Source organism: Gossypium arboreum, chromosome 13 (assembly GCF_025698485.1).
Source record: "Gossypium arboreum isolate Shixiya-1 chromosome 13, ASM2569848v2, whole genome shotgun sequence".
Taxonomy (NCBI): domain Eukaryota; kingdom Viridiplantae; phylum Streptophyta; class Magnoliopsida; order Malvales; family Malvaceae; genus Gossypium; species Gossypium arboreum.
The window spans coordinates 118,039,400-118,057,218 of NC_069082.1; the positions used below are offsets into that span (position 1 = coordinate 118,039,400).

Consider the following 17,819-nt stretch of genomic DNA (forward strand, 5'->3'; position numbering starts at 1 on the left):
AATTATAAATATATAGATTATAAAAAATTAAAATTTTATCCATTCCCTTAAAAAACTTATTTTGGCTTCGCCCTGTTACTCAACTCATTTTATTGCTTATGCGAGAGTAAGAAATACAAAATTGCATAATCCTGAGAGGGAGTGGATCAACATCTTCGAGAGTAAACCAAATGGAAGCTAGCTTCGGCTCTTGCTGACATTACAACACTGCTTCATGGAATAAAATTCACAAAATCGGCACAAGGAGAGAGAGAAATTCAAAGAGAAGCAAAGGAGTTGGCAATTGAAGCCCTAATGTGGATTTATCCTTTAGTTTGTTTGTATTTTCTTACGTCCCTTTCTAATTAATTTCTTGTCGTCTATTTGGGAGACCTAAAAGAAAAAGACAGATGATAGAAGACAAAGAAAGCTGTGAAACACATTTATGGTACCCTACCAGCCCTTGACTCCGCCCTTGGTTAGATCAGATTCAACCCACCCGATCCAAATTTGCATCTATATAAATGCCCTTAGCCACTCTGATCGACTTCAAGGATTCACTTATTATCTAGTAACTTGTTCTTCAACGTTTCCCTTCCATTTCTCTCTGTTTTCAAATCCAGGCTTCAGCAGCCAATTCTAGTATTGGAAGCCAAAGGTTATCGGATTCACTGTAAGTTTTAAGTCTCTATGTGTATGATCTACAGTAGTCAGTAACATACTAGTACTGGTCTGGTCGGTACATATTGATTTCAAAGCACCGTACTGTTGCATGCCACATAACGATACTAAAATCATTTTTCATTCAGTATATATATATATATATATATATATATAAAGTTTATTGCTAACTTGATATGTATGCTTGATACATGAAAAAGTACAGGTGCAAGAAATGGCTCCAAGGAAGGGACAATTAGGCTCAATTAACGCCCCATCATTTGAGACAAAGAAAGATGAAGCATCCAATGATTCGGAAGTTGAGGATTTGGAGCGGGGGCTAGACCAAGGGTTTATCTACGAGGTCCCTAGGAACATTCGTCAAGCAAATCCAAAAGCTTACACTCCTCTATTGATTTCAATTGGCCCTCTTCATTATAGGAAAACAAGTTTGGCTAGCATGGCCAAGTATAAAGTGGATTATCAAGATAAATTTCTTCAAAGGACTTCCGTTTCCAAGGAGGCATTGGAAAGTTTTTGGAGCTTCATTGAACGCAACGAGAAAATTATTCTTTACTGTTACGAGGCTTTAATCGATGAAGATGAGTTCGTAAAGATGATATTTTATGATGCCTTGTTTATCGTGGAGCTCTTCTTGAGGAACTATGAGAAGGAAGTGGAAAAAAACTCGGACATCAAAGACTTCTTGTTGAAAGAAACATGGTCCGCTGGTCTACGGAGGGATTTGATCTTACTTGAAAACCAGATCCCAATGTTCGTGCTTGAAGAACTGTATAAACCATATGAAAACCACAAACTAGCATCAGATGCCTCTGTTCCTTCTTTCCTTAAACTAGCTTGCTCCTACTTTGACATTCCATGGGACCCGCAGTTCGAACATATACAAATCCCACACTTCACCGCTTTGCAAAGATGCCATATGACCAAAACACAAAATCCATCATCCAAGACCAAGATCCCAACGTTGAAAAAAGTGTATGATGCCACAAGTTTGCATGAAGTTGGTGTTGAGCTTATAGCTGAACCTAATCAAACTGCATGTTTGCTTGATGTTAAATTTGACGGTAAAAAGCTTAAAATTCCCAAATTTACCGTGCACTCCAACACTGAAGCTTACCTTCGGAACGTCATGGCGTTCGAGATGTGCCATTGTCCAGATGAAGCCTACGTTTGTGCTTACATAGAGCTAATGAATTATCTCATTCGAACAGCCCAAGATGTAGAACAGTTAATAGAAAAAGGGATTTTAAGCAAGGAAGGCAAAAACGAAGGAAAACTGGTTACCATAATAAACACGAATATAGCGGTGCAACGTATGATTAAGAAACTTATGCAGGGAATTGGGGAGCCACCTGCTTGCTACCGGGAAACCGCGAACCGATTGAACCAGCTTTATAAAGAGGGTCGCAAGCGCAAAGTGACATTATTCATCAAGGAAAATTATGGAATTCTGAAGCGTGTTTATTTCCCCAATCTTTGGAGAGGAACAGGGACTGTTGCTGCTTTTATGGTGGTCGTCCTCACCTGCATACAAACCGTGTTGGCTTTCGTGAATTAATGTTTAGTATTATCGTGCTGGTGTGTTTTCAATAAAATACGAACGCCTATGCATTTGTATGTAATGAAAGTAGTGATTGAAGTTTTCATGGTTTTGCTTTTAGTTTGGCATTTGGCTACGGTCAAATATTTTAGTGTATATTAGGTTTAATTATCATGCCAAAGTTAACATTATATGTCCTATCACCTAATTTTTCTGGGTATGTAATCTTCAGTACCTGCTTGCCCAAACCACACCTTCTGCTTAACTTATCGTTGCCGGTTGCCCCGTCACTCAACCCAACTCCTGATCTCTTCATCTGCATCCATCTAATCTATATATCTTGTAAAGAAGGTTGAGGTTAAAGATGATGTGAACAACTTAAGGGAGGAACAGGTACTGGATGGTAGTGATTTAGTGAATAAAGGAGAAGGAAAAGAAAGAAGGGAGAAAGGAAAAAGAAAGAAAATCTTTCATGTCATTTAAGAAAGTAATTAATATTCAGAGAAAAAGAAAAAGGATCAATTCTTCTTAATTACTTGGCATACTTACCTTGTTTAGATACAAGCATGTTAGCTACCTTAGTTTTGGCATAATTTTGACTAAGATAACACTTAAAATAACAAGTGAGCAGAAGTATCCATGTTCATTAGACAATATAAGCAAACTCAAAACATATCAATTCATCACTTTCACATAACTTGTCTCAATGTCATATTCTATCATTATCCATAAGAACATAACAACTTCACATAGTTGATTTTCAATGTCATATTCCATTACCAACCTATAAGATTATACTAATTCCGTACAATTCCTTTCAATGTTATATCAAATTATTTTTATCAACTCATTTCATTACATTTTCAAGTTTTATATTCCAATTAATTATCATGTTTCGCCAAATGGAGCCTTAGTAAAATAGACTCAGATTTACAGGTAAACTACACCATACTAGGTTGCTCGTCCAAGCTATATTACACCAAGTTGATTGTTCGAGCTATATAATACTCGATGATCCACAATAAATTTTGGATCTCAATATAACCTAAAATAATCTTCGTACAATCAAGCATCTCGTTCCAGCATGCATATAACTCTATGGGCATCAATTACACATATTTCATTATCATCCTTATAATCAATCAATTTTATACGTTTATACTTTATAATCATTCAAATTTTCACATTTATGCCCTGAACTATTACGCAATAGTCAATCATCACATGAAATTCCAATTCAATCCTCTACTAGTCATATACGTCAAATTCACTAATATTTTAAATTATACTCAAACATACATATATCAAATTAAACACAAGTACACATATAATACAAAAATGAGATAGTAAATTCCATATGAACTTACCTATTCAAAACAATCACTAGTGGATTCTTTATAGACTAATCCCTAATTTTAGCTTTTCCCCTATTAACTCCACTTTGATCCAAATCTTGATATATATAATCATTTCATATAAAAAATAAATACCAAACATTTTCATACAATTTCCTAATATGCATGATCCTATATAAATCTATTTTTTGATTTCCCTCATATTTTATGTTTCATTCAATTTAGTCCCTAAACTCGAGATAGGCATAACTTTCAATTCCTAGCTTCGGATTAAAATATGATTTCATATATTCTCATTAGAAGTCTTATATTTTCTATTTGTAACATAATTTCATGACAGGTTTTAAATTTACTCAATTTGGCCTCTAACGTAACAAAGTTAACAAACAATCTAATTTAACTTTAAAATCTAGTCCTTTTCATATTCTAAGCTTAAAACCTATCAATTTCAAACCAAATTCTTTAAATAATCAACAATGATAACTTTCTAAAACTTTAACAGATTCACAAATTGGTACATAGGTTAGCTATATCAAGTTTTCAAGACCATAAATCTATAAAATTACAAGAAAATAGTATTTGAATGTTCGAATGACTAAGCCTTAAGAATGCTTTTTCTCTTTTTCTTTCAATAGTGAGTCGGTTAAGGAAGAAGAAGATGGTAACCTTCTCTTTCTTTCCATTTCTCTTGTTATTTATAGTTTAATTAGTAGTTAATTAGCTTAATAAATCACAATTAATTAGCATAATCTAACTTTTAACTTCACTTATTTGAGATAGCATCTTCTATTAACTTTTACATAATAATGCTTTATTATCCATTTTGGTCTTTTGGTTAATTATCATCTAGGTCCTCAAGCCTTTTTTTAATTAAAACTCTATAATGATTGGACTTTACAATTTTATCCTTGAGCCTTAGTTAATTATTAATTCGACAAAATTACTCGACCATTCTTCAAAATATTTTTATATTAGCTCGATAAATATTTGTAACACCCGTACCCGACTTGCTCTCTGAGTCCGAGTTTTGGATGATACAAATCTTGAATATCTGGCTAACACATTTGAATTTTACTCTCAACTAATTAACAATACACAATAGTCTATACCAGCATATACATCTTTTAAAATTGCTACTTCGTAACTTCATTTAAATCTTTGACTTTAAAACTTGAAAATTTTAGGACTTGACTAAAACCCCAAGGTATAACCTCTAGAAGTGCCCCTCTATATGCATGTTATGACTATGCCTCCCTTTGTCCTTCATGTTGGTGAAGTTTGGCTTATCCCTCCGCAAGATTTCCAAGTGAAAGCTTATTCTTGTAATAAAGCATGCCATTGGTAAGTTCAATAGAACTTAGTGATCTTTTGTGTGATGGCCATTTAGCTAAATTGACATTTAATAAATAAACACTAAAAGGATATTTTTCCACTCCCTAGTCACCATTGGCCATTAGTAAATTGTTTCAATGTGTTTTTGTCTTCCCTTTTTTTCTTAAAGCCCACTACTAACCAAATCCTTCATAATCTGTAGCATACACAAATTCTCTCTGAGGTAGGGGTTCATGAGGACAGAATTGAACACACCTCATACAAGATTCTTTCTTTCCCCCTTTCACCACCTTGGATGGAAGATTCCCATATCAGTTATTAATTAACTAACATTGGCTTATTGGGTTTAAAATCCCTATCTTCCCTTTTTCCTTGCAGACTATTTACCCTAGATAAGCCCTAAGCGAGTTCCTTCCTTGTCATTTCCAGTGACTTATCCCTTACCCATAGACCCTAAAGTTTTGCTCCTTCATTTGGTACATCTTTTAATCAAAAAACCCTTAGAGTCCATTCCATTTGGCGTTCTTTGCCAAACTCCATCACCAAGCTAAGATTTTTCACTTTGTGAAGTCACGTGTTCACTATATCACCTGAGTCTTCATGATGTCACAACTGAGCTACAGTTCTTCACTCTTTTACTCCAAGTTAAAGGTCTCAGTGGATTTTCCCAAGTCTTCTAACCTGATAGGTAGCACTATGTTTTCTATCCCGGTAGGCTCTCTATGTTGACATAATCGAGCTATGGACTTACATAGTATACCCTATAATGTCCTAATGGACTCCATTGGTTGCATAGTCTAACTATGGACCTATACCTCAAGATCCCTTTGTTTACTGTACCGATAGACTATCCCGTGTTTAGTGTCTTGGTGGACTATCTATGATGTCATATCGTCTTCACTAATTAATTTCTTGTCTTCTTTTCGGGAAGCACATACATAAAACAAAAAATAGATATGATAGTAGACAAAGAAAAGTTTGAAATACATTAGTGGTATGTGGATAATAGTTTCCCTTTTTTTATGGTTTATATATGCTCCATGTTATTATATATAAACCCTGCGGTCTTTTTTCATAACCAATTCGTTTCTCTATCTTTCTTTAAGTTATATAGTAAAGTTTGATCTCTTTAGCTGGTTTCTCTACATCATTATGGTCAATAGTCTAATAACCTAAATGTATGCTTTTCTCTGCTTAATTCAATCTCTTTTGATTACTTTTTTTTTGTTGTGTTGGTTTAGACAGTAGGCCAGAATACTTGTCATTATTCTACTATAATTCTTCTTACATGATATTTTATCATGTTCATGTTTTTGGTTCAACACTTTTCTCATGTTAATATGTACATGTTTATGATTATGATTATGTGTTTTGAATTTGTTTGTGTTTGTGTTTATGCCTTTTACTTTTCCCCGCACTTCCTGTTTTTAGTATTTTTTTACTTCTAAGTTATATGTCTGACAATACAAAGAATCCGGACTTACCTTTGTCCATAGTTTCTTAAAAAACAATCTAAACATAGTTACCTTATTTAAGGCCTAATAGTAAAGCACAACTTGTTTGCATATAAACTGCATCTTTTTATAGCCTTATTGCATTCTTTCCTCCCTCCCAAAAAAGTAAACTATAAATACATGTGGCAAGATAAGGGGTCGCAATCGAGAGTGCAGGAACCGGAGGCCACTGCGATATGGTACAAGCTGCACAAGTGGAATCTGTATATAAGTTTACTTCCTCTATTTGATGTTGATTAGAATAATGTGTTTGAACCTTACTGTATACTTTTATTTGATTTTGATCAGAATAAGGTTTTAAACATATAAATAGACATAATCGTCTCTCTTTTTGTATCATTCGAATTCAACATTCTAAAATCTCTTCTCCTCTACCCGTGGGTTTTTTTCCCGAAATGGTTTCCAAGTGAAATTTAGTGTGTTTTATTTTTCTTTCTTTTCGTTGCGATTCATTTCCATTATCGACATTTTATTTTTTTCACAAATTGTTATTAGAGCTTTCTGGGTTGCTTATCTCAATCACGATAATGGCATCACTGAAGTATGAAATTTCACTTTTGGATCGCAACACCAGATTCACGTTATGGCAGAGAAAGATATAGGCAGCTCTTGTGTAGATGGATTTGGAGGATGCCCTGCTAGGGATAGATAAGATGCCTTCGATATTGACAGAGGAAGAAAAGAAGCGTAAAGATCGAAAAGCTTTGATGCAATACATCTGCATTTGGCTAACAAAATTTTGTAGGATGTGATGAAAGAGAAGACCGCCACTGTATTATAGGCAAAACTACAATAGCTGTGCATGTCAAAAACCCTGACTAGTAAGTTACATATGAAACAGCGTCTTTATGCTCATCGTTTGGAGGAAGGTGCGTTTGTGCACGAACACTTAACTGTGTTTAAAGAAATTATCTGGGATTTAGAGGCCGTGGAGGCTCAGTATGATAAAGAAGATTTAAGGTAGATTCTACTTTTTTTGTTGCCCTTGTCTTATTCAACCTTTAGAGACATGATTTTGTATAGCAATGAATTTCTCACAGTTAATGAGATCTATGCTTCCTTGACATCATATGACAAAATGAACAACTTATGGTTGGATCCGACTCTCAGGTAGAGGGTCTCACTATTCGTGGGAGACAAGAACAAAGTATCGATGATGATCATGGGAGGACAAAGGATCGAAATCCTCACAGTAAATCTAAGGGTAGATCGAGATCTTCAAATAGAGGTAAAATTTGTAACTTCTGCAAGAAGAAATGACACATTAAATCTGAGTGCTATAAGTTGCAAAATAAGATCAAAAGGGATGTTGCGAATCAAAAAGGAAAACAACTAGAAAAATTCGATGAAGCTGATGTTGTAGAATACTCTAGCAATGGTGAACTCTTAGTTGCTTCTACCAATAATTCTAAAGTGAGAGATGAGTGGATTCTTGATTCTGGACGCATTTTCTATATGAGTCCCAATTGGTATTGGTTTACCACTTACGAAACAATGTCTAAAGGAGTTATTTTGATGAGAAATTATACTTCATGTAAAATCGTAGGTGTTGGCACAATAAAAATCAAGATGGTCAATAGAGTCGTTAGAACACTTAGTGGCGTTCAACATGTACCAGAATTAAAGAAAATTTTGATTTAGATTAAAAAAGGTACAAATATTCAATTGAAAGTAAGGTTTTAAATATCTACAATGGTTCCCTCATTGTGATGAAAGGGCAGAGAAAGACTACCAAGTCATATGTTTTGCAAGGTTCTACTACTACTGGTGATGTAGTTGTCGCTTCCTCTTCCTTTTCAGATGATGATGTTACTATACTTTGGCATATGCGTCTAGGGCATATGAGTGAGAATGGCATGGCAGAATTGAGCAAAAGATGACTTCTTAATGGGCAAGGAATTTGTAAACTGAAATAAGGTGAGCACTATATTTTTGAGAAGCAAAAGAGAGCTCGATTTACCAAAGGAATCCATAACACGGCGGGAACATTGCATTATACTCATTATGATCTTTGAGGACCATTTAGAGTGCCTTCGAGAGGAGGAGCCAATTATATGCTAACTCTTATTGATGATTTTTCTAGAAAAGTTTGAGTGTTCTTCCTAAACCTGAAAAGCAATGTGTTTTCTGTATTCAAGTCTTGGAAAACAATGGTTGAAAAATAAACAAAAAAATAGATAAAGCACCTCTGCACAAATAATAGCTTGGAGTTTTGTTCTAATGAGTTTAACGGATTGTGCAAATCAAAAGGGATCGTGAGGCACTTGACAGTTGGTCATACTCCATAGCAAAACGACATTGCAGAACAAATGAACATAACGATCATGGAGAAAGTTTGATGTGTGTTGTTAAATGCTAATTTGTCGAAGTCGTTTTGGGCTGTACAACCTCTACTACATGTTATTTGATCAACTGATATTTATCCGTTGCCATTGAGAAAAAAGACTCCATAAGAGGTATGGTTTGGTAATCCTACTGATTATTCTAATTTGAAAATTTTTAGGTGTCCTGCGTATGCTCATGTTGATAATGGGAAATTAGAGCCGAGATCCATAAATTTTTTTTTTGTTGGCTATAAGGCTGGTGTTAAAGGGTATAAGTTATGGTGTCTTGAAAATAAAAAAATTGTGATTAGTAGAGATGTTATTTTTTATGAAACTGCTATGCTACCTAACTTATCTCTTAAACTCTCTTCAAATAAAGAACAACAAAAACAGGTTGAGCTTTAAATTGGTCTAGTATCTACAATAGAGCCAACCCCTCAAGTTAGTACAGAAATTCAAAATAGAGCCACTTCTTCACCATAATATTCTATTACAAAAAAAAAATTTGAGTTAGCAGAGAAATTAAACCTCCAAAGAGGTATGTCGAAGCTGATCTAATTGCTTATGCTTTAAATGTCGATAAAGATATAGATGCATATTAAGAGTCATCTACTTATTCTGAGGCAGCTAGCTATGAAGGGTTACAGTCAGATTTCAGGTGTACACTTCACAGATGTGTTTTCTCCTTTTGTGGAGCACAGTTTGATTCGAGCCTTGCTTGGTATTGTGGCCATGTATGATTTGGTGCTCGAATAGTTAGATGTAAAAATAGCATTCTTGCATAGAGAACTTGAAGAGGACATTTACATGTAACAACCAAAGGGATTTTCAATCTCAGAAAAAGAGGACTACGTTTACTTGCTGAAAAAGTCCCTTTTATGGATTGAAACAGTCACTAAGGAAATGGTAGAAAAGGTTTGATTCTTTTATGACTACTCATGATTTCAAAAGAAGTAGATTTGACAGTTGTTTTTATTTAAAAAAAAAACAATGATAGTTCTTTTGTGTATCTACTCTTCTATGTTGATGACATGTTGGTAGCAGCAAAAGATAAAGGAGAAATGATGTGTCTCACGTTACTAACTAAAAATACGATGAAGGCAAGTGCACCTATTGATAAATAGTATAGCTATAGTGAGTAAAGATATCGTATCCACATGGACTAAAAGTATTAAAAATTATCATTTTCTTATTATTTAGCCGAAAAATTGGAGTGATGTGTTTTAAACAAAATTTACTAAACTAATTTAACTAAGAACTCAACAAAAAATGAATAACGAAAATAACCGAAACATAACCAATGAGAGAGACAAGATTTCACCTATTACAATGAATTTGAATTAAACGATTTATTCACTTGGTATCTTGATCCATAGAAATCCCTAAATTATGTTAATATCTCTTTCGAGAGTAAGAGCAACTAACTCTAGGTTGATTAATTGAAATCTCTTTCTAATTAAAACACCTATCGTCACATTAACTTGATCTATGAATTCCCTTATTAGATTTGAGTCTAATCGAATAGATTTATGTCATCCTATTTCTAAGGTTGCATGCAACTCCACTCAATTATGTTAGATCTACTCTTAAATAAGGACTTTTCCTCCACTAAATTAAGCACATTAAACATGAATTAATATCCTGGAAATATTAAAACAAGAAATAAGCATACATAATTGAGAACAAGAATCAAGTATTTATCGCATAAAATAGAAATTAAATAATAGAATTCATCATAGGTTTCATCTTCCCTAAGTATCTAGGAAATTAGTTCATAATAATGAATAAAAACATATCAAAGTCAGAAAAACCACAAGAAACAAAGATACTCATAAAAACTTCAAAACAATTTAAAAGGAGGTCTTCGATCTCAATGGAAATCTACTTCAGAGTTGGCTCCAAATGGTGTTCTTCGAGTTGTTTCTTCAATATTCTCTGATGGCTCCCAGATCGCGTGATTCGTAACAAGTAATAAATATTTATAATGAAGATCAAACCTAGACTAACTATTATCACGACGAAAAGACAAGCGCACCTATCGAACAATAGTATAGTAAAAGACCGGGATATTGTACCCAATGGAACCAAAAGTACTAGTAATAACTGTCTTTTTATTATCTAGCCTAAGAATAAAAGGGGTTTTATTTGTTTTAATTAACTAATTATCTAAACTAAGAATGCACAGAGAAAAGAATTGGGGAATTGCGTTTGGGAAAATCGATTGACTTGAGACAATACTTAAGGAAAAATCCACCTAGACTTTACTTGTTATTCTGGCTCCGAATCGGACGATTTATTCATTCAACTTGTTACGTAGAGATCCCTAAGTTATGTTATTATCCCTATTCAAGACTAATAAAGTCTAATCCCTAGATTGAATAACCGATACTTTTCTCTAATTAGCACTCTAAAGTTGCATTAACTCGATCTATGGATCCCCTTATTAGGTTTCACCCTAATCCGACAAAATCTTGTCACCCTATTTTTAAGCGCGCAATCAACTCCGCTTAGTTATGAAAAATGTACTATTAGACAGGGTCTATTCCTCCTCTGAATAAGAGTGTATCTTGAATCAGTATCCTGGGATATCAAAACAAGAATTAGGAACACATAATTAAGAACAAGTTAAATATTTATCATACGATTTAGAAAATAATAACAAGATTCGTCTTAGGTTTCATCCCCCTTAGGTATTTAAGGGTTTAGTTCATAACTAAATAAGAAAACATCTTAGAAGAATAAAGAATACAAAACATAAAGAAAACCCAAAACTCCTGAAGGGAAATTGAGGAAAGATCTTCAGTCTTGATGATGAATCCAGCTTCTGAGATGGATCAATTAGCTTCCTTGGGGTAATTCCTTACCCCCCTTTTCCGTCTCCCCTTTTTCTCCTCTTCTAGGGTTTATTTATAGGCTTTGGAATGCCTAGAAGCCCTCAAAAGCGGCCTTTTCCGAATTGGACTCAACTTGGGCTCGATAGGGACACGCCCGTGTTCGATTACTTCAGGCCGTGCTCGAGCCTGCCAAATTGACACAGCTGTGTGGTCAGTCCGTGTGAGGAGGTCCAGGCCGTGTTGATTTTGTACTTTGGCTTGTTTTCTTTGTTTTTGGCCCATTTCTCATTCCTTTCGCTCTCCTATGCTCTCCTAAGTATAAAACATGAAATTAAAGCATTAGGAGCATCGAATTCACCAATTCTAATGAGAAATCATCCATAAAATGCATTAAACATAGGGTAAAAATATGTATAATTTACGGTTTATCAAATACCCCCACACTTAAGCATTTGCTTGTCCTCAAGCAAAATCCTCAACTCATAATCAAAATAAATTCTCAACTTATAATTCTTATTGATAATATCTCAAAATAATCCATAGGTAATCATACATTGAGAATTCAACTAAAAGAACATAAAAGTTTCAAGCTTTCCAAGTTGAGTATTTAGTCAAGCAAACTTAGGTGCTTCCCTTTGTCTAAGTAGTTACCTTTGATTCAGAATATCACAGAGTTTCACATCCTCACTAAAGGTTCACTCAAATCACTCGAGGTGTTAAAGGAAAATAAATGAAGCACTCAATAGTCAATAATGAAAAGTCATTACCATAGGCTTGCATGAAAATCAAATCTACACCACTATAATTTAAGATGATACATCAATCAAAAGGTCTTTAGAGGGTTGTAATGCGGCTTGGTTAGGGGGGTGTGGTCACAAGCTAAAAGAAAGGGTTAGAATCGAGATTGAATTGAAAAATTACCTAACTAGAAAAGGAGTTAATCTTCACTTGGGTACAACAGAGCTTCTCTCAGAATATGAAATTATAGATATGCATACATAGTTTTATTTTATTTTATTTTATTTTAAGAACAAGTTACATAACATAGAATAGCTATTAAGAACAAGACATAGCTAAACAATTTATTCAATTCAAATCCCGACAAAAATAGGGATTAATTTAGGGGATCTCAACAATAATGGTTTAAGGGTTAATATTAAGGTTCATACAAGGAATGGCTTGTCAGGATCAAGGGGGTTTACTAAGGGTTAATCGTGAAGGTAGGCTTTTCATGGCATGAGTGGGTGAATCCTAAGTGCGTTAATCATTTTGACATATCAAATCAAATGGTGTGGTCTCGACATGCATAATCAAGCAAGTTCTAGAATAACAGTTCAATACTGACGCACTCAAAGCAATAATAAAAGTGAGCATGAGAGAATTAATAGATGCTAAAAAGGCTAAAAATTCTCAAAAAAAATCATGGCTTTTTGTTGTTTAGACTCGTAAATTCCAATTCAAAGTAATACCTAGACTTGGGGAAACAACTTATAATTTTAAATTCTTAAAAATCAACTTATCATGCTTGATTCTCTAATGTCTTAAAGTTTAAACAATCAATGCATAAATGCCTATGTTTTAATTCAAGATATATCAATCAAAATCATAAATCAACTAAAATTTATTGTAAATATGATATGAGAGTTTTTCAAGAGAACAAGGCAATCATTAATAAATACCCCCAAACACTTAAGATGTACATTACCCTTAATGTACAGAGATAAATATTAAAGTATAAAAATAAGATAGGGGGAGAAGTGAAACTTCCTGTATTAAGAACGGATAATATCCCTGGATTGGCGAGATCGAGTATTGGAGATAAATCTAGATGGCAAGCTTGACTCTAAAGGTAAACCGTTTTTTTTTTAAAAGGAAAACAAATGAATCTTAAAAATGAATGAGTCTTAAAAACTTAAGAAAAGGAAAATAAAATAAGATAATTATTCTATTTTTTCAAGTGGCACGGTCGGGGCACATGCCCGTGTACACCGTGGCTCGGTCGTGTTTGTCGCGAATTAAGATGTCACCACACGGTCTTCTTGCAAGCTCGTGTATATAGGCCGTGTCGCTAAATGATCGTGTCGCATGGCCATGTCTGGCATGGTTCGCTTTTCCCACGGTCATGGAGGTTTTCCCATGCCCGTGTTATTTCGATAGTGTTGTCCACGAGTGCTAGACACGGGCGTGTCTCACGCCCGTGTCGAAGAAACAGAATCGAGCCTTGCCCCTGGCACGCCCGTGTTTTTCTATTCCCACGTTCGTGTTCACCTATCAAGTTCACCCACGGCCATGTCCCACAGCCATGGGGATTTATCGTATCCCGTGTTTTGGGGAAATCATGTCGTGCTTCCACACAGCCGTGTTTCTTCCCCTGTTTGGCCACAGCTTTAGGCATGCCCGTGTGCCTGGCCGTGTGTGCTGAAAAACTTTGCAATTCAAAGATAAAGTTAATTATTTAACGTGTTAGAAATTAAAAATAAAGAAATCAAAATATGTTAGTGCTCAGGTTGCCTCCCAAGAAGCACTTATTTATAGTCTAAGCTCGACTTACCTCTCTAGTGAATGGTCAAGGTGGTTCGAGGAGTTTATACTCCTCATTCCTGCTATCAATCTCGTCGAAATAGGGTTTTAATCGGGTGTTGTTTACCTTAAAAGTGCCAAACTTAGAGTGACTCACCTCCACCGTACCAAATGGAAAAATACTGAGTACCGTAAAAAGGATTTCCTCATTCAGTGTGGTAGTGACAATATGAGGATCTGTGGAATCTAGTAAGACTTTATCGCCAACCTTAAGTTGACTTGGAGAGGTATCAGCCTTGTTTTGGTATAGTTTCAGTTTATAATGTGTTCTCAATTTGTGTGCTCATCATTCGTCTAGCTCCTCTATCCGTAGCCTTTGTTCTTCATGAGTGTGTCCTCTATCATTTCTGGAACATGACTAGTGAACTTCTTTGAAGCTCAATTTCTGCAAAGTCATATTGTCAGTTTTAGTAGATTGGTGTGGACTATTACCTTCAATATTCAATGTGATGCCAGAATTACGAGCTTGAAGGGAGATCGTGTCGTCCCCTACGCAAAGCGTGAGCTTAGTTGTGCCAACATCAATAATTGTTTTAGCAGTTGCTAAAAATGGCCTCCCTAAAACCAAAGGGGTGTTATTATCCTCCTCTATGTCTAGAATAACGAAATCAACAGGGAATATGAACTTATCTACTTTTACTAGTACATCTTCAATAATACCCCTAGGAAATCTTATAGTTTTATCTGACAATTGAATACTCATCTTAGTTTGTTTAGGTTCCCAAGACCTAGTTGCTTAAACATTTTGTAAGGCATGACGATAATACTAGCCCCTAAATCAGCTAATGCATAACTTATATCTAAACTGCCAATTAAGTAAGGAATTGTAAAACTCCCTGGATCTTTCAATTTGTGGGGTAGCTTATTCTGTAGAATAGCTGAGGAGGTTGCGTTTAGCTCCACATGCGACGCTTTGTCCAACTTCCGCTTATTTACTAACAGCTCTTTTAAAAATTTAATTGCATTCGACATCTGTGACAAAGTTTCAATAAACGATAAGTTAATGTAATTTTTTCAAAAGTTTAAGGAATTTACCGAATTTTTCGTCTGAGTGGTCTTTCCGTGTTCCGTTAGGATATGGGACACGAGGTTTATATTCTTCATTCACCGTTTTGTTATGACTTACCTCACTTTTACCTTTTCTCACCACAGTTTCTTGCATCAATTCTGGCTTAGGCACAATGAGTCCTTCCTTATCTTGAGTACTAATTGCGTTGATGTGTTCCCTTGGGTTAGGTTCAGTATTACTTGGTAAGCTACCTTGTGGTCATTTGAAGATTAGTTTGGATAGCTGGCCTATCTGAGTTTCGAGCCCTTGGATCGATACTTGTTGATTCTTAAGTGCTTTCTCGGTATTTTGGAAACGGGTTTCTGATACCGAGATAAATTTAGAGAACATCTCTTCAAGGTTCAGTTTCTTCTCTTGTTGATACAGTGGCTGTTGAAAACCCTGAGGATTTTGTGGCTTTTTATTCCCTTGACCACCCCAGGAGAAATTTGGGTGGTTCCTCCAACCTGCATTATAAGTATTAGTGTATGGGTTATTTTGAGATCTAAAGTTCTTGTTACCCATATAGTTGACTTGTTCCTCTTCGGTTGTAGGATTGAAGGCTTGATATTCTGTATGCACTCCTTCTCCACTTGAGTCACACCTCATTACTGGATGTACCTGCGTAGAAACAAGTAAACCATCAATCTTTTTATTAAGAAGTTCTACCAGATTTGACAGCATAGTAACTGAGTCGACGTTATAAACGCCGACCATTTTTGTTGGCTTAGTCCTTATGACTTGCTACTGATAATTATTCAGTGACATGTCTTCAATGAATTCATAAGCCTCTTCAGGTGTTTTGTTGTTGATGGTTCCTCCAGTAGCTGCGTCAACCATTTGTCGAGTCGAGGGATTCAGACCATTGAGGAATGTTTGTACTTGAAGCCAAAGCGGTAACCCATGGTAAGGGCACCTTCGCAATAGATCCTTGTATCTCTCCCATGCATCGTAAAGTGTTTCTAAGTCCATATACACAAAAGAAGAAATATCATTATGTAACTTAGCAGTTTTAGCTGACGGAAAATATTTTAGTAGAAATTTTTCAGTCATTCGTTCTCAAGTAGTAATTGACCCTCGTGGTAACGAGTTCAACCACTGTTTAGCTTTATTCCTCAATGAAAAAGGAAATAACTGAGGACGAATGGCATCATCAGAAATGCCATTGATTTTAAATGTATCGTAAAATTCCAGAAAGTTTGCTAAGTGAACGTTGGGATCTTCATCCTGCAAACCATCAAACTGGACAAACTGCTGTATCATTTGAATTGTGTTAGGTTTCAGTTCAAAAGTATTTGCAGCTACAGCTGGTCTAACTATGCTAGATTCAGTTTCTGTTAGAGAAGGTTTAGCATAATCATACATAGTACGTGGAGCAAGATTTTGATTAGCCATAATTGTAGGAGGTAGCTGATTGCCTTGATTTTCAGCCATCTCTTCGGTTAGGGGTTGAGTATCATCTTCTTGCTCGTTCTCTGTGTATCATAAGCTTCGCCTTATTTCTCTTTGGTTTCTATGAACTGTACGATCGATTTCTTCGTCAAAAAGTAATGGTCCTGGCAGGTTTCTTCTAGTCATAAACTAGGAAAACCTGCCAAGAGAAAGAAAAAGTAAATTAATTAGTAATAATTAAATTGCAAGAAAAAAACTAAATGGCTAAAGTAATAAAAATTGAGTGTTCCTAATATTTTAGTTCCCCGGAAATGGCGCCAAAAACTTTATCGCATGATTCGTAACAAGTAATAAATATTTATAATGAAGATCAAACCTAGACTAACTATTATCACGACGAAAAGGCAAGCGCACCTATCGAACAATAGTATAGTAATGGCAAGACCGGGATATCGTACCCAAGGGAACCAAATGTACTAGTAATAACTATTTTTTTATTATCTAGCCTAAGAATAAAAGGGGTTTTATTTGTCTTAATTAACTAATTATCTAAACTAAGAACGCACAGAGAAAAGAATTGGGGAATTGGTTTTGGGAAAATCGATTGACTTAAGACAATACCTAAGGAAAAATCCATCTAGACTTTACTTGTTATTCTGGCTCCGAATCGGACGATTTATTCATTCAACTTGTTCCGTAGAGATCCCTAAGTTATGTTATTATCCCTATTCAAGACTAATAACGTCTAATCCCTAGATTGAATAACCGAGACTTTTCTCTAATTAACACTCTAGAGTTGCATTAACTCAATCTATGGATCCCCTTATTAGGTTTCACCCTAATTCAGAAAAATCTTGTCACCCTATTTCTAGGCGCACAATCAACTCCGCTTAATTATGACAAATGTACTCTTAGACAGGGTCTATTCCTCCTCTGAATAAAAGCGTGCCTTGAATCAGTATACTGCGGTATCAAAACAAGAATTAGGAACACATAATTAAGAGAAAGTTAAATATTTATCATACGATTCAGAAAATAATAACAAGATTCGTCTTAGGTTTCATCCCCCTTAGGTATTTAGGGGTTTAGTTCATAACTAAATAAGAAAACATCTCAGTAGAAATACAAAACATAAAGAAAACCCAATACTCCTGAAGGGAAATTGAGGAGAGATCTTCAGTCTTAATGATGAATCCGGCTTCTGAGATGGATCAATCGGCTTCCTTGGGGTAATTCCTTA

At 35.1% G+C, this 17,819-nt stretch overlaps 1 protein-coding gene across 2 annotated transcripts; it reads left to right on the top strand.

The window, feature by feature from the left end:
* Nucleotides 1-497: 497 nt before the first annotated feature.
* Nucleotides 498-2,448, top strand: LOC108463428 (UPF0481 protein At3g47200-like). 2 transcript variants are annotated; one of them, XM_053023805.1, is made up of 2 exons: nucleotides 498-652; nucleotides 861-2,448. In XM_053023805.1, exon 2 carries the CDS (start codon nucleotides 875-877, stop codon nucleotides 2,216-2,218), a length of 1,344 nt encoding a protein of 447 aa, XP_052879765.1. In that variant the 5' UTR covers nucleotides 498-652; nucleotides 861-874; the 3' UTR covers nucleotides 2,219-2,448. The 2 variants fall into 2 exon arrangements, with proteins under 2 accessions (XP_052879765.1, XP_017618859.2); XM_017763370.2 differs by having other exon boundaries at nucleotides 506-652; nucleotides 866-2,448.
* The last annotated feature ends 15,371 nt before the right edge of the window (nucleotides 2,449-17,819 follow it).

What these genes read in the sequence shown, in the direction of transcription:
- LOC108463428 (XM_053023805.1), top strand. Translation starts at nt 875, where the DNA reads ATGGCTCCAAGGAAGGGACAATTAGGCTCAATTAACGCCCCATCATTT.